General features: G+C 41.2%; 2 protein-coding genes across 3 annotated transcripts in view; one reads left to right on the top strand and one right to left on the bottom strand.

Annotated features, from left to right (window-relative positions):
* Positions 1-11,226, top strand: part of asic4a (acid-sensing (proton-gated) ion channel family member 4a) — a 94,976-nt gene extending 83,750 nt beyond the window's left edge. The window contains exons 6-10 of the mRNA XM_069154696.1: positions 1,611-1,764; positions 3,216-3,307; positions 3,466-3,545; positions 4,135-4,245; positions 6,043-11,226. Coding sequence (XP_069010797.1) covers positions 1,611-1,764; positions 3,216-3,307; positions 3,466-3,545; positions 4,135-4,245; positions 6,043-6,180 — 575 coding nt within the window. The 3' untranslated portion in view covers positions 6,181-11,226. The remainder of the gene's footprint in view (positions 1-1,610; positions 1,765-3,215; positions 3,308-3,465; positions 3,546-4,134; positions 4,246-6,042) is intronic.
* Positions 11,227-12,084: 858 nt separating this feature from the next.
* chpfa (chondroitin polymerizing factor a) lies at positions 12,085-22,949 on the bottom strand. 2 transcript variants are annotated; one of them, XM_069154694.1, is made up of 4 exons: positions 22,517-22,949; positions 18,792-19,356; positions 16,521-16,703; positions 12,085-16,352 (listed from the first exon to the last, which is right to left on the bottom strand). In XM_069154694.1, the coding sequence occupies exons 1-4, from the start codon at positions 22,804-22,806 to the stop codon at positions 15,090-15,092; spliced, it is 2,301 nt and encodes a 766-aa protein (XP_069010795.1). In that variant the 5' UTR covers positions 22,807-22,949; the 3' UTR covers positions 12,085-15,089. The 2 variants fall into 2 exon arrangements, with proteins under 2 accessions (XP_069010795.1, XP_069010796.1); XM_069154695.1 differs by lacking the exon at positions 22,517-22,949 and adding an exon at positions 19,772-19,989.
* Positions 22,950-23,952: the final 1,003 nt, after the last annotated feature.

Raw genomic sequence — 23,952 nt, 5'->3', positions numbered from 1 at the left:
AAAGGTGTTTTGTTCCTACATCAGACAGAGAATATGCACCATCATGCTCCTGCATACAAATAACCTAATTGTTGGGTTATAAAATACATAAATCATCAAATTATAATTACTGCTTTCAGTGCTCCCTCCACCCGTTTTTTTCTGAAATGAATGCATTTAGAATTTAAAAAGAGAGATTGGGAAAAGCTATTTGCTCTCCCGTGTACGTTGTGTTGTTCCAGAGTTAGGATTATAAATATGTATTTGTTAATGTGCGAGTAATTCGCTCCTGCATGTTAATTGGGTGTGAGGTGCCTTGTGCAAAGTCCTCAGTTGTCCTTACTGTACTTCACTGTTCATTCTGTGAGCAGATATTGTCACAGAATTCCTGTTGACACCACTGCTGCAGATGTTGTCTATTAGATACTACGGACAGACTGACTCATCAGTTAGTGTATGTTGTACACTGCTGTATGTTATATTAGTCTGTTATTATCATGCAGGTTGTTTCTAATATGACAGAGACCACTGCTAAAGAAGTCTGTTAAACTTGGCTTAACCTGACATTTCATTGCACTTTCCATCAAATGTAAACTACGATGGAGTATTGAGCCACATTAAGAAAGAAAAATAATAGGCTTTCCAATTACATTTCAAGATTGAAGAAGAACTTTTTAGAATAAATTTAACAACTTGCTTTGTTTATTTGAATCTACAAGACGCCTTATGTAGATGAACTCTTACAATTGTAATTCAGAATCAGTTTTAATGAACAGATGTCAGAAAATCAATGGATACACCTGCAATACAAAGAGGATACGTTGTGTCACAAGGCTCAATAAGACAATTGACCAAGTTGTTTGATCCTGAAGGTGTGGAGCTCAGACGAGGGCAACATGTTCCAACGCGCTTCCTGTGCTTCTCAACATTTTGACTTTATTCCTGAAATACATAATAACTTTATTCTCAAGAATGTGACTATTCTCAAAATATAATTTCAACTAAAAATAATTTAGACATTTAGATTTTATTGTCAAAATAAAACGAATAAAAACATCTTCCTCGTACTCAGTCTTTACAGGAAATGTTGACTTAACAGTTTACTATGACGGTCTTAAATATATTTCATCAACATTACCAGTGCAACTGGGACAAAACATGAAGTGGAGTTTTCTGGCCCTCAGAGTAATGTGATTTAATGCTGCAAAGTGAGCCACACTCATCTATATCAGCTGCTGTATGTGATATAAATATATATTACTACATATGAACACAGTGGTACTTATTTGTGCTTGCACTGTGACCACTTTGTGAAGTAAACATGTTAAACTTGCCATTGTTGTGACAGTTAACAGGTGTTCTTTAGTACTGTTGCCATGGTTACCTTCGTCTATAGCTTGTGCAGGTGGTTGAATTGTTGACAGGATCTATATTTGAAGTGCCTCATCGAATTGGACCAAGCAATTGTTAACTGATCATTTCTGCGTGTGTGTGGCGTAAAGTATATTAACAGACAATCAAGCTGCACCAATCAGTATTTTTGTTTTCACAATGATTGAACTGATTATGTGTGATGTAAAAAAAAAAAAAAGAAAATGACCCGGTCTGTATCTGTCGCCACCGTGTTGCAGCACAGCTACAGAAGAACAGCGGGGACACCTGTCCATGCGAGACGCCCTGTAATCTCACCCGCTACGGTAAAGAGCTCTCCATGGTCAAAATCCCCAGCAAGGGCTCGGCTCGCTATCTCTCCAGGAAATACGACAAGTCGGAGGACTACATCAGGTACGACGGGGAACCTGCAACACGACTAAACTCACTTATGAGCAGTGATGTGGTGCTCAGTGAGCAGTGTGAGTCTGTGATCAGACAAACAACCATAAATATAAACAGAAATCAATTAAATGTTAATGCAACCATCAATTTAGATTTGGTCTGGTAATAGGAAGCTGATCACCAGGCTTTTTTTTTTCTTTTTTTTCTTCATGCAATCTGACAACGGTAAATACTTAGTGTTGTGTTCATTAGAAGATCGTGAATTCATTGTTGTTATTTAGATCATTTACTCCTCTTTGTGGGATAATGCAGAATAAAACATATTGACAACGATTAACTCCAATTAAAAAAAAAAGGTCAATACCAGGAGAATGATGATATTAAGTGTAAGGATCACTTTGTCAAATGTCATTATTACAGGGTTCCTACTGGTCATGAAATTTCTGGAATATCATGACATTATTAAAAGTCTATTCCAGACATCGAAAGTCAGAGGATTTCATAATTTTTTTTGACCATGAAATGTAAATTTTAAGAGCTTTGGCTACAAACTGATGACTTCAAAGAAAAGCCAGATGTTCAGTTGGTAAAACTACTGTTGACAGAAGGCATCAGCTTCGACCGATCAACCATCACTGCTCTGCTGCATCCCAGCGGAGAGGAATCTTTAGGCAGATGCTGCCCCAGGAAATTTAAAAATTTTGTTCCCATTTAAGAAGATAGATTTTGCTCAGTTTATTGTTCAAGCAATAAAAAAAAATAAAAAAAAAAAAAAGGTTATTTTTTTTACTGAAAACATCTGTGAACTAGTAAATAAAGATAAAATAGCTGGGAATGAAATAACGTGGTAAGTTTTGTTGGATCAGCACCAAGTTTGACTTTTTTGTCTGTGAAAATGGGAATTCGACATTTGACTTGTAGTGGGAACCCAGTTATTATCAACATCGTAACTCCTGCTAGCAATATTTTATCTTCTAATACTCTTCTACGATGTGCCTCGTGAAACATTTACTAATATGTTTGTTATAAAGTATTCAGTTCAGTGACTAATGTGCTTGTGCTGTACTTCCCTCTCAGTGCCTAATCATCGACTGAGGATAAACACATCCTGAAACAAAGAGCACATGATGCCTCGCAGCATTTAATATGACCAGACTTTGTAAATCCGGAGAGATCAGAGACGTGGCAGTGACTAAGCATGCTGTCGGTGCACGTTTTGCTCGTCTCCGTTAAACCCTGAAACGCCTCATTATCTCACAATCGCTGGTTAGATCTGTGTAAAGCGCTGTAGGCCTGGCAGTCCCGTCATGACAGTTAGCAGTGAGCATCGAGATGACTTGGTGGTGTTTTTTTTTTTTTTTTTCATGTTAATTATGTTATATCTGTGGTGAATAAATAACAGAACAAGTGTGTTTCACTTTGTTGTCTATGTCGTTTTACACTCCCGCTTGTTTTTCCAGAGACAACTTCCTGGTCTTGGATATCTTCTTTGAAGCTCTGAACTATGAAACAATTGAGCAAAAGAAAGCGTATGATGTTGCAGGTTTATTAGGTAAGATATCTGTCTATTTCTCTTCTCTCTTTTTTTTTTTCCTGCATATCAAACAGGTTTGATCAGGTGTTATTATAGAAGCAGCGTTTACTTTTTGTTAGCATTAGCAGAAAATAGGCAAAACTTTGTTCCTCTTTTTAAGTACTTTTTCCTTTCAGGTGACATCGGTGGACAGATGGGTTTATTCATCGGAGCCAGCATCCTGACAGTTTTAGAAATACTGGATTACATCTATGAGGTACAGTGTCCATGTCAGACCTGCAAGCAATTAGCAACAATTAACAGCTATTGTCCTGCTGGATTTCAGAAGGAACTCTGTTGCAGCCACAGTTTACTAAACACATTAACGCCTCATTGTTTGCTTTAATTCTCCTCAGCATTCACTAAGTCAATTTTTTTTTTTTTTTTTTTTTCCTTTCGGTCATGTTACGATTGAGCGTATTAGTATGCCTCGATGCTCCTCTCAGACGTACTCATCTGAGAATCTGAGGACAGGACTGGCAGTGCGAATGTTATCACTTATTATGCATGTGAGAAGTTTTATTTGATTCCCAGGCAGCAGAATCTAATATCCGCTCAGGTCTGTGCTGAGGACATGCTACTACCGCTGATCATGAAATGAACTCCTGCCTCATCTGTATCCCCTTTAAGCTTCGCAGCCAGCTGCCCGCTGACTGCCAAACATGTATGAATAAAGCAAAATCAGAGGTGGGGACTGTAATGCAGACATCCAGTTGAATGAACTGCTCACACCGCTGCCTGTCTTGTCTCCCCGCCTCTTCTCTGCTCTTTCACCCTCCCTGCTGCCGCGGTCTCACTGAAACCAGGTGATCAAACACCGGCTACAGCGTCTGCTGAGGCCGCAGAAAGAGGAGAAGAAGAACAAGCAGCAGACCAGCACTGTTGCAACAGTGGGTTTAGAGGAAATCAAAGCAAAGGTACAGAATATACTGCGCTGTTACGCTTGATACTTACACTGTTTTCATGCTGAGTGCACAAGTTACCCTTCAGCTCTGTAACTGCAATAGAAACAACAAAGGAATAAGTCGAGGAGACACAAATTAATATCTGTGCACCCCGAAAATGATGAAGACTGTAATGTTTCTAATTAATCTTAACCACTGTGCAAAGCTCAACCTCCCCCGGAGCTCTGATTTGTGATTGCCCAACTTTATTTTGAAGTAATTTACACAACAACAATGGAACAATGGAGTCCTTATCTGACATCTAACCATGACTGTGTCTTAATTTCTACGATGCATACTCAAACTGTGAGAGAAGGTGTGAAACTCTTGCGTTCAGTTGCACACACAGAATTAGTTTAGAATATAGACAAGTACACAAGTACAGGTCATTTAAATCCATCAGCAATTATATTTATTTCATAACTTCATTTTACTGTAATTTTATTGTCAAATTCATTTTATTGGCGGGTTTTATCGTCGTATTCATTTTATTGTATTACTTGCTCTGTGCTCATGTTCCTTGGTCTTATTTTCATTTTACCTGCCTTAATTTGTTTAATTTCCTTTTTTAAAGCACTTTGCAACATTGTTAAGAAAAGTGCTATATAAATCAAAATTTGTATATCACTTACTGTAAATTAATTGAAGGTAACCTGCAAGTGGGACATGTAGGAATTTACCATTTAACTTGGAAAATATATATTTATATTGCTGCAAAGTAATTTATCGTGCGTTCAGGCAGCGGGAAAGTGGGAAAGTTTCCATTTGGGAACATTTGACTTCCGTTCACAGACAGGCAACATGACCGACCCACAAAACGAGCTCCGTTTCTGCTGTCAGAACACAGAAACGTGTCAAACAACATCGTCAGCATCCATATAAACCAACACAGGCAGGAAATGGAGCTCATGAATTCAGTATTATTTGTACACTACATTTCTAAACAACGCTCTGACACTTTTTTTCTCCAAATGAGGAAATAGACTGTTCGCATGATACGGGTGAAATTCATTTCTGAAGCGCTCTTAGATCCGATCATCTTGAAAGCAAATGTCGTAAATACATTCAAGAAAAGCAAATGAAATGGTCAAAGTTATTTATGTTGTATTGATTGATCGAACATTAACTTGAAGTCTCGTTTTGAGCCGCTGCCGTTTGCCCTGTTATATATACTGCATTAAACTGCTGATACACTTCCTGTAGCCTGTGTTTCAAATTAAAAGCCCTTTTAGCATTTTAGTAGACAGAAACCAATTTCTTAAGAAGGCTTTTATTGTGAAACATTTGCAGGCTTGTTTTTGTGACTGAAACAGACACTCACACTTCAGATTAGTAATCAAAAAAACAACTGTTGGCAGTAGCTTGATTATATTGTTGATTTTATTAAAGGGATGGAAGTATAAATAAATATATTATTGACTTTTGTTTGTAATGTTGAAACAATGCCACAATTCAACAGCGTGTGTTCAACAGCACTACACACCTGTATGTAAGATGAAATAATTCAATGTTGTTTTCACAGGGGACACAAACGCCTCCGTACGCAGACTTTGTTTGTTATGTTACATCACCTGACTTCCTCCTTTGCGACTGTCATAACTCCTACGACCACTAGAGGTCACCAATGTACATAATCAATCAGTGTTGTTGGTTTCCGGTGAGGTCGGATTGGAACATATTCTCTATGTATTGTCACATACTGTAAGTTATTGCACATGATCCTTTAGGCGTGATTTTTGATGTTGACTTTGTTTGCTGTGTCTTCAACAGGAGCCCAATGACATGACACGGAGTAACCCAGAGGGGGCGTACGCCAACACGATTCTCCCTAACCACCACCACCCTCACCCCCATCCCCACCACCATCATGCCGGACACCACGGGGTGTTTGAGGACTTCGCTTGCTAAAGCCAACCATTGTTTCCAGTCCTGGTGACATCAAAAGATAAGAGCTGTCTGTGTTGAGATCAATAACAGACCCTTTGGCGTTTCCGTCACTCCTTTGCTGTCACCAGTGAAAAAGCTACAGCCAAAGTCAAACACCAAACTTGTGCTGCTAACAAACCACTTGTACGTACAGTATGTAGGCACAAATCGGACACGGCTTTTTCTTCTTTCTTTCTGTCTCTCTGGATGGGACCCCACTCAACTTTGCCCTGCTTCACTTTGTGATTCCAGGCACTTTGTGATTCCAGGACCAATTTTTGGTACATGATCACTACCAAGGGAACAAGACGAGGACTGCATGTCACCGTGATCCAGTTTATACTCCAAAAAAGGGAAAATCTGATTTATTTATTCAGCTAGCATTTCTGATTTTCTTTTTTTCTGTCTGTATCCCTCCATTTTTCTCCCTTCAAACTGCTCAATGGAGAACACACTGTACCATAACAAGCCATTACACATGATAAATTATGTAATTATTTAAAAAGGAAACTATTATCTATATGTTCTATATTGTATACAAGATGACAATACTTCAGTAAGCAAACCCTATTCTTGTTACACCATCCAAAGTATGAGGGGAATTATTTAGGCTGAAATGTGTGACCTTGGCTTAGAAGACCTAGCAGCATCTTTCCACATGATACACTTTGTCTGGTTCGTGGGTCAGGTGTTAGAGAGTAGCATTGTACTTGTACATAAACTTAAAAATGAGAAAGTTCGAAAAGTTCTGTTTCAATGGTTGTTGTTTATATTTAGTTAATATATAACTTATGTAATATTAATTTGAGTTATTTATACATTTTAGAGAATAATTTTCTATGAAAATAGCGATCACGATTGTAGCAATTACTGTACACTTACAACCTGCAGATAGGAGAGACTGTCCAACATCAACACATTCGTCCAAGAAAGGACTGTGTGGATTGTGACTATTATCTCCATCATTTCCCTTCATATGTGCCGCTTTTAGCAAGACAAACACACAAATCCTTTGCATATGGATGAGGACTGGATTACATTTTCAGTCGTGACGTGGTTGTAATTGAGTTATTGTTCTTATTCGAGTCATTTCTGCCCACCGTCCTCGCTGTACTTTGGCTAGCGTCATAACTTTAAGCTGACATAAGCAATAACAAACAGAATCTTTTTTTTTTTTTTTTCTTTTTTTTTGCCGAGTCATCTCCTTCAGCTGTGGGCCAGAACCACTGTAAAAGTGCTGCTGCTATTTACAGTGGACCCAGCATCTCTCTCTGTGTGTGTGTGTGTGTGTGTGTGTGTGTGTGTGTGTGTGTGTGTGTGTGTGTGTGTGTGTTTATTTATTTGTTTGCATGCGCACTTTAACATTTTGCACACATAACTGAGCACATTAGACTGACACAGCTCAGCCGTACTGATCCATAAAAAAAGGGGGGGGATTAGAATCAGAATAGTTTGCAAGAAAGCAAAGAGAGGGTTTCTGCAGTACTGAGCTTTTTATCGACTAAATCCAGCTGTGGAGACACAAAGAAGGTTGTGATGTAAACAAACATTGTTCCAGAGGCTGATTAATTCTTATTGGTTTACTAAAACTTAAAAGGGTGGAACAAGGACGCCACAAATCTTAAGAGCACAAGTTAGCAAAGTGGGAATGAAAAATAAAAACAGAGACTCTTGCACAGATTCCCTCATAATCATATTTGTCAGTATGACAGAAAGTCGCCGTTCTCTCTCAGCCTTTTTCCACTGCAGGAACTTAACAAGCTTCCCATGACCAGAGCTCATTAAGAAGTAAGAATGTGGTTTGAGGTTATTCATTGTGTCATCCTTTACAAATTTAAACATTAGGACAACAGCTGCAGCAACTGGATTGTGTAATATAGTGATGATTTCTATGGTGAGAGTGTTCTGTAAGCAGCTGTGAAAGAGAAAACAATGAAAGTTTTGCAGATGTTGATTTTAGTTTCAGGGAACTGATGGTACCGGTCAGTCAAATGTTTCATCTTGGTATTTTTACTCCTCACTATTTGTCTACCTTTTGTTTGAAATGGTTGAAATGACCAATAATCACTCGGACATGTTTGCCTAACAAACATTTTCCACTGTTCTCTGTTAAATATAATAGAACGACAGCCTGTAGTTGTATCCCTCCGTCGGGCAGTCGAGTTGCAGTTGACATCCATGTCTGTCCAGACTCATAAAATATATGGAGTAAAAACTTTGAAGGACTTTGGAGAATAAATCTGACTCTGGTAGATCACACAGTTGTAGCCATGACAACAGACAACACTTCAAATATGGATGTTGCTGCAAAGAAACTACAAATTCTAAAACACGGTTGCTTCTTACACATCTTCAACCTGACATCCCAGAAGATCCAGACAATCACCACAGTCCTAAGGTGGACGAGGTGGGAGCCTTCTCTGACCAAATGTGAAATGTGGTCACAATCTCTCCTTCTGTTCCTGATTGAAGCCGTTGAATAATGGCTAAAACATTTATAATGTCACAGTGAAGTTGACCTCTTGACCTTTTAAATATATAATGTCATCACTTCATCATTTTATCCTATTAAACATTTATGGGACATTTTTGTCATAACTAGAGTATGAACTCTTCAGCTGTGGCCACAAACATATTTTGTGAAGTCACTGTGACCTTTGACCTTTGAGCACCCAATTGTAATCAGTTAATCCTCTAGAATGGTACGGACAGATGGCTGAGCAGACGTTTTGAAATCTTAATAGCCACCGCCGCCGCCGGCGGTGCTGAGGCATTTAAAACACAGCTCGACATGGACGCCAGTGGTGAGATGACAGTTGCTGTTTGTTGTATTCACCTTCGTTGTGAAGTTGACAACAAATCTGCAGACGCACTTTGGCAAACACTGAAAGTACCTGGAATTTAACTTGTCAACGAAAAACAGCAGAAAACAGTGGGAGGAAAAAATCAATGGCTCTATGTTATGTTTTGTTGTTCTTTGCTATGCTGAACTTCCTGCAGTGGAAAGGACATTGCACCGAAGCCCGGGACACGCCGTGTGTCTGCAGCGGCGCCATCTTTCTTTCCCTTTGAAAAAGTGAATTCAAGTTTCCCTTCAAACAATGGCCATCAAATGTTGGGAGTTCGGATAAGAGAAGAGTTGGAATCAAAAAGCAGCTCGTGTGTTTTTTTGTTTTGTTTTACGCACGTTCAGAGCGAGACGCACAGACAAGCACAAACAGAAACCTGTTAAATAATCGACACGATATATTTGAGCCTTTATGCGATTACAGATCTTTTCCTCGGTCTATATTTTTTTTCTGGGACCGCAAGCGTCTCGCGTGAACAGAAGGCTGGAGCCTCGTCTCATCCAGGTAGCGTGGCGGCTCTGACATGTTTACGTGAGCGCCAAAATAAAGACAAAGCCACGACGCACACGCCACAGCCAGCGTGTCACGGGCCTCAGCCACTGCCAGCTGCAGTGCAGCCAGTGGTTGCAGGACTTTAGGTACGAGTTAATCAGGCTTCATTATATTACCTTCTTTCTTACTTATTTTACGTCATCACTGGGATTCTCTCTGAAGTTATTTACAGTCTGACTTTTGCAGATAAACTGAATGCTTTGCTCGGTGATCATCTTTATTTATAAGCGGGAAAAATAAGTATTCGGGAATTTTTTTTTTTTGCTCTATTAGTGCATTTCTTGTCCATTTTTGTTCCTTAGACTATGCTCGGTGTAAATGCAGCACACATCACTCAGAGCGTGGGACTACACGCGATATGTCACCAGACAAATACTTTTATTTTGGATGAGATGTTTGTAACATGCTAGCAGACAATGACTCATGTCTGTGCAGAGTGTGAAGAAAAGTTGTTGGACTAAATTCGAAAGTCACTGCACAAAAGGTTGGCAGACAATCCACTGCTAGGACGTGTCGGAGAAATGTGTGAAATAATTCACATTACAGGATTTTGTGTTAACAAATGACAGCGTCATTTTTTTTTTTTTTTTTTTTTCTGTTAATTTGACTGGTGTATACCGTTGCTGCAATATTGTCATACATCCCTCTGGCTCACAATGAGATTCCACAGTCTCCCTCTGTCAGATCCCCTCCTCCTTTCAAGTAATCATGGGCTGTACATGGCTGTTTAATATTCATAATCATGTGTCACTTTGACATTTTCAAAAGGTTCCCAATCACAGTCTCTGATGGCATCCTGTACAGGCTATGCATAACAATCTTCTCCTCTGTCATCAATAATTGTAGCTATCCTCAGAGAAGTCACACAGGGGCTGCGGTGCTGAGATGAATACAGCGCTGCTCCATCACTGTAGAGTTCGGATCGAATGGTGGAGCCACGAAGTCGCTGTTTTAAAAGCTTTTTATCCTGAGACAGTTTAGCTGAACTTTCTGTATTCAAAAAAAATATATGACAAAACACAGATAAGTCCTAAACCAGGAGCTGCTTTCAGGAGCAGCAGCCTGTGTGAGGTGCCACAGGGCTGCACAGTGGGCGGCGAGTCTGTAATGTAGCAGATGGGACAACTTCCCTGCGTGACAACATGTAGCTCACATTCCTGGGATTCCTCAAGCTCCTTGTCTGAGGCCCCCTCTCACATGGCTCCTGGGACCTTTTTACAGCTCAGTGACATCGAGCCTGTATGTGCTTATGACATTATCCATAAAAATTTATGTAATCCACCAACCACAGATGTTAGGTTTTGAATAACTGCTGTTTTGTCACCTGTTGTTTTTTCCAGTTGAATTTTTTTTTTTTTTTTTTTTTTTTTTTTTGCTGAGGCCTGAGAAAAAAAAATCCAAGGGTGATGCAAGCAACTGTCAGGAATTCATAAGTAGAAACTTCACCCGTATCTGACAGAAATGGAAATGGACCATCGCTGCAGTAACAAGGAACGCCTACATTTTGTACATAAGTGTGATCTTGTGATTTATTTTCCTCTGTTAGAACACATTTTATAAATGTTAAATATGGTAAATGCAATGACTATTAAAGTTTAGATAAAAACCAGTGCCTCTTAAATCCAGAGCCCTGTTCACTATGTTGTCTATTTTTTTCTTCTTCACAGCTCAGTCTAAATGTAGATCAGATTTTAAAGCCTTTTCTGAGTAAGACGCTGCTTTTAAAGAATGACTTACAACATTACAAGAAGACTTGAAGGCACCTCAAAGGATGGTTCTGAGACAACAATGTGGGGCAACCCATAGAGCAGCGTCCTTATCTAGGTAGGAAAAATGTGAACTTTCCTGAACCACTCTTCTTATCATCTGGAAAATTGTGTTTCTCTGCTTCTTAAAATATTCTTCAGGTGAACCCAATTTTTTGTACAAAAAAAAATAAATTCTTGTACCAGTATCAGGATGATTTGAAACAACTGTGTCCCCACGTGGGAGGAGAAAGTCCCGGGATTGAGCGTAAAATGAAGTACAAAATAATGACTTACAATTAACTCCCAGCTGCTCTGTAGTTATGCGGTTTTATCGCATGCCTCGGGGTAGTGCATATAGACCCTTGAAATAACTAAAGCTGTAATTAAGGTTTCAACGTTTTCCCTGTTTTTACCCAACCCAGACATCAAGAATACCTCGGGTCTGACATGGGCAGGAATGCTCACGGCAGTCCTACTGAGAGCACACTGCAAATTTGAATGAGAGCAAATTAAAACCATGTTTTTTGTTGTATTAGAAATGTGATTTCTTAATGCTGCTTAGTAACAATCCTCAGCTTTGCCAGCAGTCCTGACTGGTCTGGGACCTGTGCTTTGGAGTGTAAACATGCGCTTCTGCTGACACCTAAAGGACAAACTGGATTTTGTAGCTGCAGAACAAAAATAATCCATTATTTGTACTTTGCAACTATACAGACAACAAAGAGAAAATGTTATATTCAGATATTCTTTATTTAAAAATTACAACAATTCACAGTTTATTGGGAATTACAGCACATAATTACATGTGATGAGCATTAATTAAAATGTATTGCTTTGGTTTTACCAGTACTCCTGTGCATAGAAACAATGTAAACCAACGGGTCCAAACAACAATTTAACTTCAACCTACGTAATTGTGTTTTTTTTTTTTAATGGATTAAATTAATTACCTTGATTCAAAATGCACATATTTTATGACAAGATTTTAAAAGCACAAAATACAGAAGTAAGTTAAAGCATATGTTTGATTTTGTCACAAAAATAATAAAATATCAACTGCTGTGTAAATAAAGCTAAAAAAAAAAAAAAAAAAGGTTTAAAAATAGAGTGTCTATAAAATATTTATACATGTACAGAGAATGTCATGAAAGCCTCTGTTAGTGCAGAAGTATTTAGAATCTGCATAATTCAGGAGTTACGACAGATAAATAAATTATGGAAAAAAATATTTAGAGACTTCGCTCAGCGACGGTTGCTGTGATAACAACACAGGATGATTAGTATGCCCGCTCCCTTAATTTTAGGCTTCTCACGTCTACAGAAGGCAAAGACAACGCGGATCACCACAATAACTTCATATTGTAATCTCACCCCTCCATCTTTCACAGTGGTTTTTTTTTTTTTTTTTTTTTTTTTTTGGAAGAATCATTTTCCAATTAGTCGCATTATTAGCGTCATACTCTTCAAAGAATTAAGAACATTCATACTACGTCAGCTGGTGCACCGTCACGCCGAAAGACTGCTCTCGTCAAGAAGGAGATGCGTCAGAAAATAAGATGCAAAAAGTCAGCAAAGTACTGACCTCGACGGTCTGTGTTCACATGGCAGATAATACAGCAGACACTGTTTCGGACCACCACTGTGGATGTAGTGTTCCCAACATAAATATTAAATCCAATTACAGTTAAATACAAGGAACCGCCTTAATTTTATGTATTTCAAAGTCAATTTGATGGCAAAAAAAGTGTCTAGTGTCAGCGAAATACTGTACATCAAAAGGTCTTGTCAAAGAGAAATTACAGTGTATTTACTTTAAACAGAAAGTCATGAACAGTACCGTGATACACACACTGCTGCATTTGAGGCAAATGTCTTTGAAACCAAAAGTCTTGTCCTCCGTCCGACATCTATCCAGCTGTGTTCTCTGTAATATTGCACATTAAAATATCATAAAAATCTGGCGTCCAGTACCGCTACCTCCACTGCCATTCAGTAATGTAGAAAAGACCTCCCATTGGATCGTGCTACAACTGGGAGACAGCAGCCATTTCTGCAACTGAGCTCACTAAATGGAGGACAATGACACCATTTGAAGACTTATAAAGTTGTAATAATACAATCCAAATTCTTTGGAACAGCGAAACAAGAGAATATAAAATGTCTATACTTGGTGATGTGAAAAGAAATGTTCCCACATTCATTGTTCAGTCCTTTCTAAAATAATGAAATTCTATTTTGAAATACCGCTTCAGTAAAAAACAACAACCTGGGCTATCACTTCAAACCAAGAAGATTTCCCGCCTGTTCTTCATGATTCTTCTTTACATGTAAATTTCCTTGGAACGTCAAGACGTAACCAGGAGAGGAAAAACTCAAATAGTCACTTAAATACACAACGTTGGCCCACTGGATCACACAAGTCTTCATCTATTACATCCTGTATGAAGACCAACAGATTCTCCCTGCATAGAGGCACATGTGCAGCCTGTCGGGTGATTCGGATCACCACATGTCCAAGTCACCTATAAAACAAATGTAAAACTGACTCCACTTCAATCTCCCAGCTGTAATAGGCTTTATCCACGGCGAGAGGTTAAAATCTCCCATCTATATAAGTCGTACATGAAAAAAACCAAAAACCGCTGATCTTTTCAAAACTGCCAGCATATGAAGAGTCAGTATCAAGGCACATACCCAAAGAAGCACTTTTGTAAATACTCAAATCAGTAAATATCAAAAGTGCAATGTTTCAATGCCCCTACGTGAAGGGCCACACAAACGCTGGTGAAATATACCAATGTACATCTATCAAGCTCTAATTTAAAGTACCTTTGACATTAACATGAAGTCAGAGGACATTGTCTCGCTGTGAGGGGGTTTGCTGCTAGTACTTCTGATCCCACTGTGAAGCATCAACCCACTAAAGCTTTGTGTCACCCAACTCATTGCTTTGGGTCATTTGGTTTTCCTCCCCTACCCCCGAACAAAACAATGAGCAGCTGCGACAAATACATTCGCTCAAATAAGCCTATTGTATGCAAAGTTGTAGCGTTGTGAACCAAACCCCCGCGGAAAAGTGGCTCTAGTGGGTTACGCATGTAGTCCTGGGGCTGCTGAGTGTGTGTGTGTGTGTGAGAGAGAGAGAGAGAGTGAGTGAGTGAGTGAGTGAGTGAGTGAGTGTGAGTGAGTGTGTGTGTGTGTGTGTGTGTGAGAGAGAGAGAGAGAGAGAGCGAGTGAGTGAGTGAGTGAGTGAGTGAGTGAGTGAGTGAGTGAGTGAGTGAGTGAGTGAGTGAGTGAGTGAGTGTGAGTGAGTGTGTGTGTGTGTGTGTGTGTGTGTGTGTGTGTGTGTCCTGTAGTGGTAAAAAATGGCTCGATGTGATTTGACGATAGCATCTGGTTCTAGCCACTCGTCCAATACGAACAAGTATAATAATAATAATAATAATAATAATAATAATAATATAAAACGCTTTCATCGGGAATGTTCGGCACTCATTTATCCAAACTAGCCAAGAACTCAAACACCAAATAGCCCTTGATGCACACAGGAACAGATATAATGTCAGGAAGTGTTTCATATGTAACAGCAGCCCCCAAATATGGGTTGTATTTGGGAAACGGTCATGTTTAACTTAAAGGTTGGTACAACAGTACAAGTATTGCTCCTTTTACCCCAAAAGTCAAACATCTTTTCACATCCTATTGGAGACGTGCGGGAGCCGGAGTTTTTTTTCTGGTATTTTCAAGTGCTGTTTCCTTGTTCCTGTTCAAACAGCAGCATGGCGAGCTGGGAGCGGGAACCGAGTCCTTCCAAGTTGCTCTGGACACACCTGTGGTAGATGTCCTCGCTCAGTCTCGGGTTGCAGCCTTGGTAGCGGTACTGCTGGTGCAGCGCCGGCTCCACCGCTCTGAAAACATGCAGGCCCGAGTACTTCACGAACATGTCGTAGATATCGAGGTTCTCCAGAATCTCCTCGTTCTCTTGGACGTCCGCCACCATTCGCGAGCGCGTCGTCATGTAGTCCGAGTTGTAAAAGCAGGCTTCTTCGAACGACCAGCGGTCAAAGTGGCCCGCGTCCTTCACCAGGTCGACCGTGGCTGGATGTGGCTGGTTGTGGTAGGCCACGTCAGGGTTGTACTCCTGGAAATGGACGGGGAAGAACACCTGCCAGTTGTTTATGGAGTTCATGCGGCAGCGGTTGAGAAACTCTGAATTGACGTGGGTGCTGACTTGAGCCAAGAAGAACAGCGTGTCGACTGGGTGCTTCTTGGAGATGATGTCCATGAATTTGATCTGGGACGGCGTTTCCGTCTTCACACTTATCCACGGGATTTTCACTGCAGGGTATTTGCGTTCGTACGTAGTTATCTGAGTCTTCACACTGGCGAATATATCGTTCTGGTTAACTTGCTGCGCCTCCACCGGGTCGTAAATAAACAAGAAGGTTAGGATTGCATTTTCGCTGGTCTCGAAGGCGTTTGAGGCAAAAACTTCCAGGAAGTGGTCGGCAAAGCTGCGGTCCTGCAGAGTGAGCGGTATGATGATGTGAACCCTCGTGGCTTCAGTGACGTAGGGCATGGGAATGATCTCTATCCGGCTCAAAGGTCGCACCAGGTGAACCCTCTTGGTGATGGACCGGCTGTGACCTTTCTGATTAACAACCTCCAGCTGGAGGTCTAAGGTGTACTCCATGCCCCTGATGGGGTCGAAGCGCCGGTAGCCGTTAATCAGCTGCTGCTTCTTCAGGTGCAAGGTGGGCATGTACTTCTTGTTCAGCTCTCCTATGGCCGTGTCGATGACATCGGCTACGTCCGTGCGGTCGATGCCGCGCAGCTCGCACTTTGGAGAGCCGTCGATGCACGAGTAAATCTCCTCCTCCGTGAAGTATTCCCACTTCAGAACTTCAAACCGAGACTTTGGCTCAAAGGGTGGATTGATGCCCACCGGCCACTGGGCGCTTCGGTTGCCTTCAAAGGCCACCACGCTCACGTTTTTTATTTCTGCCTGCGGAAACACAAAGAGGGTTCAAATCTTTACGTCTGCCTGCCCACCATTTACACAACCCTTCACGAATATTGGTGGCATTTCGTGTCAAACAATAAGTAAAGAGAAGCCCGGATTGTATTTCCGACTGATCCGCAAGTGATTTGTGACCCGCGGAAATCTGCTTACCTGCAGTTTGGCAATCTCATCGTAAGTCTTCTGCAGTTCTATCTCCGTGAAGTGTCTGTGCAGCCGGTACATCTGTTCGGGGTCAGACACTGGATGGACGGTCAAAGCGGTCTTGAACTCTTCGCTCTGTTCTTTACTTGGATCGGAGTTTTTTCCCAGCTCATAATGGTGGTACTGAAGTCCCTGAACAGAAACACAGAGGTCTTTTCATGAACCATGATGGCATGACAGAAGCATGTCTAATGTTATTCCAAGCTCAGCTGTTACGTTGTGCTACTTCAAAGCTTCAAACAAACATGACACGCCATCCAGACAACATCTTTGGCTCATCTCCACGCCAAACAGTCTGGCTTCCATCATAATTGCAGAGTGAAAAAAAATACTCAAGATTGGATTCTCTTTGTAAGAATGAAATACAATAGTTGTACGTTTATAGATTTTTAATGGTCAGAGTTTCAGACAATTTTAGGGATTGTGTTTTTGCTCTGGGAACAGGATACTTTCTCTCCCATTTGATTTTACCACTTTAAGTTAAGGAGGAAACAAAAGACTTACAAGTTTGGACTTTAAAGATTGAACGTGTGGTGGAAGTGACTTGACAAATGGCAGCAGAATCTCACTTACAAGCAGTCATTTAAGCTGAAAACAGAGTCACCACCTAAGGAGCTTGAGTGATTAAAAAAAGTGAATCCAATCTGATCAAGCTATTAAAAGAACACACAATGGAGACGCTGCTTAACTTAGCAGCGAGGCCACTCTGTTGCAAATATTTGCCAACCGCTTACGGCCTGTAGCTGTACACTTAGTGAAGCATTGTCTGTGCCTAATTGTCATCAGTGTGCTCTCTCTTAACAAAACAAAATTGATGTCTGGCTCTGCGTTCGAGCTGTTTTCTTCAACCATAAGAGGCCTTTCAACCTCCCCCTGCTTCTCCCTCTTATCGAGGGGGGTCTGCTGGAGCTCTTCTGGCTCAGGGCACTTCAGTTCGCCATGAAGCGACCTCTCAACTGTGTAACAAGATGGTTTCCTGCTCTGGGTCGAGGCCAAGGAGGGGAAAATGGAAGCAAAAGGCTTTTTAGCATTTAAGGAATAAGTCGACAGCAAAATCTGGACGCAGGTACATATTGTACAAACAGCAGAGCCCCTTTTTCCGTAACAATGTATTTTAATGTGTTTAAAAAGTAGGCTTGAAGCAAACAGAGCCGAGTGACACAAACAATCGGCTGAAAGGGCGCCGAGACCGAGCTTGTTTGACCTTAAATGCTAATGACATTACTGGAGCAGAGCGTGTTGACCGACAGGGGATTTTCACACCATTGAACCTAAACTGAACTCTCAGCTGTGCTCTCCTTGCCTGTTTACCTATTCCACGTTGCTATTGGATCTACGGAACAAAAAGAAAAAAAAAAAAAAGAAAGGCAAGAAAGAAAGGCTAAAGGGTATTAGCAATCTACTCTGTAATATAAATACCATCTCTGTGCTAACATGGTAATTACAGTTTTATACAGCCGTCTGTCAGCTTTAAGTGCCGTCCCGGAGGCAGAGCACGACTTCCACCGTGACAGTTTGGCTTTTCTGCCGAGGAGGGGAACTCTTGCTGCAACCTGTCACACAGCTGTTCTCAATGACAGTCTTTGAGCAGGCTTTTTCTTTGTGGCTCAACATTCATTTATAGTTTGAAGTCCTTCATTACAATTCCCTTAAGCGTGAAACATTTAGAAGCTAAGAAACCGCTTTATACATTAAAAGGTGTATTGTATGAAAGGAGATCAAAAAGTTCAGAGGCTGCTCCTGTCAAGCGTGAACAGAGCGCAGCGCAAGAATGTGCAGGGAGCGGAGGGAAGCTAAAAACCTTCACGAGTCGGTATTTAAAGCTGCATCGCTTGATCAACATCGGCACTACGGACTTGAACCGAGACGTCACATTAATGTTTGTGTCAAACTCAGGAAATTGGCAACGCGGAGTACGTTTGAAACGCTTCAGAAAGCCTAAAACAACTGAAGCAATAACGTTTCCCGACCGCTGAAAAACCGAATCGTACCTACGGTGGTCGTAACAGCCTGCTGATGTCGATCCGGAAACGTAACTGCGAATACATCCTTACTCACAAAAGGTCAGAGCTTCCTCCTGCCCCGCGCTCGTCACCGTTACTCGCTCCGTTCACATTCAACAGGAACCGTCAACCTTTTCGATCGCACCTCAAGTGTATCATTGAAAAGAGGCCGCCCGGCGGTGACCGGAGGCCCCTTCGAGGATACAGCCGAACCTACCTGATACTGACTAACGCAGTTTGTGCTGGTGTAGTCGATGACGCATCTTCCGAGCCACTCGTCGGGCCTCGCGCTCAGGATGTCGTTCCGGCAGTTTTCCAGGAAGGGCTGAAGTCGCAGGAGCAAGGCGCGCGACAGGAGGTACCCGAACCCTCCGTAGCAGTACTTCCCCTCCATCTCCCCACCGATGAACTCCTCCGGACTGCCCATGTAGAGCTCTCGGTCCACACTCAGGTGCTCCACCAGGGCCTTGACCCTGTCGGCCTCCGTGTAGGCGTCGTCTTGGACGAAGTAGAACCAGTCGTATTCGTTGATGTAGTGGTCGAAAATGTACCTGATGGTCTGAAACATGTTCCATATCAGTCTCTCGTCTCCGTGGGAGACCACGAACATGCCGTGGGGGACTTTGCGGTTGCGTGAGCCGGTGAAGAAAATCACGGTGTCCAGGTGATGGCTGATGGTGCGATTGACGGCGACGCCCAGAGTGTTGATGGTGTTTTTGGACGTCAGAACGCCGACGAACAGACGCTCCCGCATGCCCAGCTCTGTGCTGATGTATTTAGCCCTGAAAAAGAAATCAAACAGCAACGGAATAAAAAAAAAAAAAAAACTGCTGCTGCTTGGAATAAACAATTTACACTAAAAGCAGAAGAAAGCCAAACCCTCCGTCAGTATTAGTTGGTTTTAATGTCTTTTTAATACGAGCAAAAAGACCGTTTTTAAAAGGAGCAAAGTTTTTGCACTGCAAACAAATGATCCCTCAGTTATTGATACTAGAATTCAGCTTTAAAAACAAGCCACTTTTTGCATTACGACAAATTTGCATCGCCAATCAGACGTCTGTCATTGCAAGTTTAAAAAAAAACAAAAAAAAACGTTTGCTTGCATGTTGAATTTGACGTAAGGTGCGTGAGAAAACAAAAATGGACTTTTTTTTTTTTTTTTTTTAAATATATATATATATATAATATCAGTGTCACCGCTCTGGTACGCTGCTTGTGCTCCACGGATACAGACTGCGTCCCGACGTCCACACCGCTGGATGAAAGGCTGGTCTGTTGCTATGATACGCCGCTGGTATGAAAGTATGTGCCCGGCAGAAGACGAGAAGACGCGTTACCGCTGCAGATCCGCACACGCTGCTGAACGAGTGATCCGCACCGCTGATGTGGGACACCGCAGTTGTAACCCTCGGAGGCTTCAACCACCTCGGTCACAGAAAACTAGTCTCGCTGGGTTTCACTTACAACGTGTTCCGCACGAGTAGCTAACCTTAGCTAATGTCGACGTGTATGGCGTCGGCCCACAGAGGGTACTTCATGTTTACATGGCAGCCGGCCTAAAAAAAAAAATAGTAATAAAAAAAAAAAAAAAGAGAGACAAGACTCCATGGAAACATGAAATATAAATGACCATTACAAATTGAAATTCGTGCTGCTGCGTTTAAAAACATTTCAGTAAAAAACATGTAGCTCAACACACCATCCTCTCCTGCAGAGTGTTTAGGGAAATGTGTGTGTGCGTGTGTGTGCGTGTGTGCGTGCATGTGTGTGTGTGTGTGTGTGTGTGTGTGTGTGTGTGTGTGTGTGCGTGTGTGTGTGCGTGTGTGTGTGCGTGTGTAACCACGCTGGGCATCCAAATCAAACCCACCAATAATAAACTCTTATCTCCTCCATCAGCGTAGATCAAACTTACTATGTCCAATTCATGAATTCTCACGTCTGTGACTGAAACCAACAAAACTCACTTTTTGGTTTGTTTTTACGTACAAACTTTTTTTTTTTTTTTTTTCTTTGGAGTGGCAGCGCAAGAAATTGCTTTCAAAACTAAACTAAAAGACACATAAGTTCATGAACCTGTGCCAATTTACTGAGATAAAACGTTCATGTTCAGGTCATTAAGTGAAACTAAAGGGAGAAGGGGGGGGGGACTCATAGGAACCCTGTTTCTGTCCATGTAATTCCATTGAATCGCTGGATGCTTTGAATATTCACACACAAGAGTAACGAGAAAAAACCACGAGCTCTTTGGAAAAATAAACGTGCAAGAACTTGCATTGTGATTCGTCACAAACCACAACCCAACCTCACTTTTATTTCCTTATTAAACTGCATGGCATCAATAACGCCCTGTAATAGAGCTGCCCATGTTTCAGTCAGAAAATGGAACAAAATTCATCTGCAACATGCTCCTCAAATTACAGGATCTGCTACTTTCCTTTGGCATTTATGATAGTAAATTAAATATAACTGGATTTTATTTGTTTTTATTTGTTTTTTTAGACTGCTGGTCAGACAGACGAGACACGCGAGCGCATCGTTTCATCCCATAAACTTATGAATAAAAAAATTTAAAAAAAAAAACTGGCAGGTCATTCGACAATGAAAACGATCATGAGGAGCAAGCGACCTGTTACTAAGCCGGGTGCTGAAATACGTAACACCGCCAACCTCAGCAGCAAAACTCGTCTACAGGGGGAAAAAAAACACTCTTTCGCAGAACTGAATTGAAATTGAGAAAGTGAGAGCTAACATTCAAACAAGGTCTCCATCCAGGAAATCTTGGAAATGTTTGCCCGCTTTCAAAGAAAATGTAAGTCAGGCGTCCTTCAGTGTGTAGGCATCCGTGATGTTAAATCAACTACATCGGTGGAACAGAAAGTCCCACTATGCTGCTGAACATAGGAGCGCCACACATGAAGGTCATCTGAGCTCGACGTAGAAATCATCAGATGGAGCAGACTTTACATTTTGACTGACTTTCTGTGGACATTTCATCATAGGCCAGTTAACCTCAGGAAAACTCTGAATTATACCCAGTTACAGCTGCGTAATAGCTGATTTTGTTTTAATTAGTTTTACTTTATCTGTTGCAAGTTTAAAATCGGACATGACAGTCAGTGCAGAAGTGGAAAAAGTTTTCAGATCCTGTACTGAAGTAAAAGTACCAATACAACCGAGTAAAAATACTCTATTACAAGTTTTAAAAACTCCTGCTTAAAATTTTTTTTAAATGGGCAGCAAAGTGTAGTTTAAGTAAAAGCATTGGTTTGGTCCCTTTGACAGATAAATAGCGTGTAATCGGCAGGTTACAGTTGTAGCTGCGGCGGGTGGCGATGGTTTGAACTACTTTATAGTTTTATATATAAATCTGAGAGGTCATTAGATGATTACTGGGAGAGGAAATAAGAAAAAATTAAATTCTGATACACTAATTTGACCCCATTATATGCTGCTTTAGTAAAGAGCCAAAAGACTGGGAATAACTGCTTTATTATTTAACAATGTGATGTATTTTTAAAGCTTATTATATTATCCATATTGTCCAACCTAAAGCTGCAGATAAATGTAGTGGAGTATAAAAGTACAACATCTCCCTCTAAAATGTGATAAAGTTGAAGTAGAATGAAATGGAAATACTTAAGTACAAATACCTCAACATTGTACTGGAGTAAATGTACTTAGTTACTTCCCACCACTGATCCAGTGACACCTGTAGTCCTGCTATTGTTATGTGACCTATCACAGTGATTTCACCATCATCATCATCCTCCTCACTGATCATCATCATCATTAAGTGAGGATGATGAGCTCCACTGCGGCCTGCTGTTGCTCCTGTAGGCTTTAATAACGTGACCTCGATAGATAAACTAGTCCCAGCGTCGTCTGTCAGTGTCCTTCCACGCTGTGTTGGCCGGTTAAAGTGAGCAGGCACTCGGAGCTCACCTGAAAACTTTCTTCGGGGCGCTCTGCTGGACTTGTTTGTACGGGACGATCCTGGGTTCAAAATCCTCCTCCGACTCCGCATCGTTGACGGTCGAAATGGAGTTGGGCTTCCGGGCTCCTTTCAGCTGTCCATCCTGACCCAAAGTCACACCCTCGCCCTCCGCGCCGTCCGGGTAACACGCTTCTTCCGTCCAGCTCACACTTAATAAACTCAACGTAAACCCTAAAGATATACCGATCACCACCGGGCCGAGCGACCGCAGGACAGAAATAAACACTGAAAATCGCATTTTGTCCGTCGGCTGTCTCTTCGTGTCTGTCCCGCTTCTAAACAGGCCTGTGGTCCGGGACAGCTCGGCCGCGCATCAAGTCTTGAAGCGCAGCAGTCGTATCCAGAGTCAACTTGTGGAAAAGAGGCAGCTTCTTTCTTAAATTTTTACGCCGGATTGTTACGTGTCAGTCCGGCTGCTACCTGACTCCTCCTCCTCCTCCTCCTCCTCCTCCGCCTGGCGTTCACATCGGGGGCGGTTCTACTTGCACGCTGGGCGGAGGGATATCCAACACGGTCCGATAGCTGACGGCAGGTGAGACGGAAGCGGAGCCCAACAGAGCCCCGTCTGTCTGCTCCAGGTGAGGGTTTCTGTCAGATTACTGAACCGCAACAGCTGCTGTCATCACTTTTGAGCTGCTTATTCTATTTCTACTTTAATTGACACTGACATAACATTCAGCTTTGATAAGTTTAGCATGGCTACGGCTGAAAATGAGGGCATAGAAAATGACAACAAATAAAAGTATCACTATCAAATTTGTCTGTCAAATACCTGCAATATCCATGGTAAAGTTTAATGTTATTACAATATGCTTTATAGTCATTAGTGCAGTGTGAGTGCATTACTAGTACTAGTACTAGTACTACAAGTACTATACTTAAGAACAATTTTAATTTAATTAGATTTTATTTTCACGACTATTCTTCAATTTCTTTAACTTTTTAAATAATATAATAGATTATAGCCTACATTTCTTTGACAAATATTGTATAAAATTAAAATTTTATCGAAATAATGTGAGCTATTAAAATACAATTCATTCTTATGAAACTAAAGTATACTCGTCCCCCATGTTGACAAACAGTAATATGCTATTTACACTGAGCATATTACTGTTAACGTATTAATGAATCTATATAATATGATCTTATACTCTAGGGCAGTGCAGTTTTTTCTACTTGTACTTATATAAAGGATGTATAATACCTCCGCCACTGGTTGCATGTCATGGACCTTCATTAACAAACTGACATCATCAAGGTGTAGAACTAAAGGCCACAGTAGGCTTCGATTGTCAGTCTTAATAACACCTCATTAACAGCTGGACACTGACAGGGATTATTGGTATTATTAATAATATTAACTGTACTACTACACAGCCAA

The sequence above is a fragment of the Embiotoca jacksoni genome, unplaced genomic scaffold, assembly GCF_022577435.1.
Source record: "Embiotoca jacksoni isolate LCO1_2020_lvr unplaced genomic scaffold, fEmbJac1.0.p SCAF_2, whole genome shotgun sequence".
NCBI classification, from domain to species: domain Eukaryota; kingdom Metazoa; phylum Chordata; class Actinopteri; family Embiotocidae; genus Embiotoca; species Embiotoca jacksoni.
Note: the sequence above shows the minus strand (reverse complement) of the source record. Positions and strands in the feature narration are given on the sequence as shown.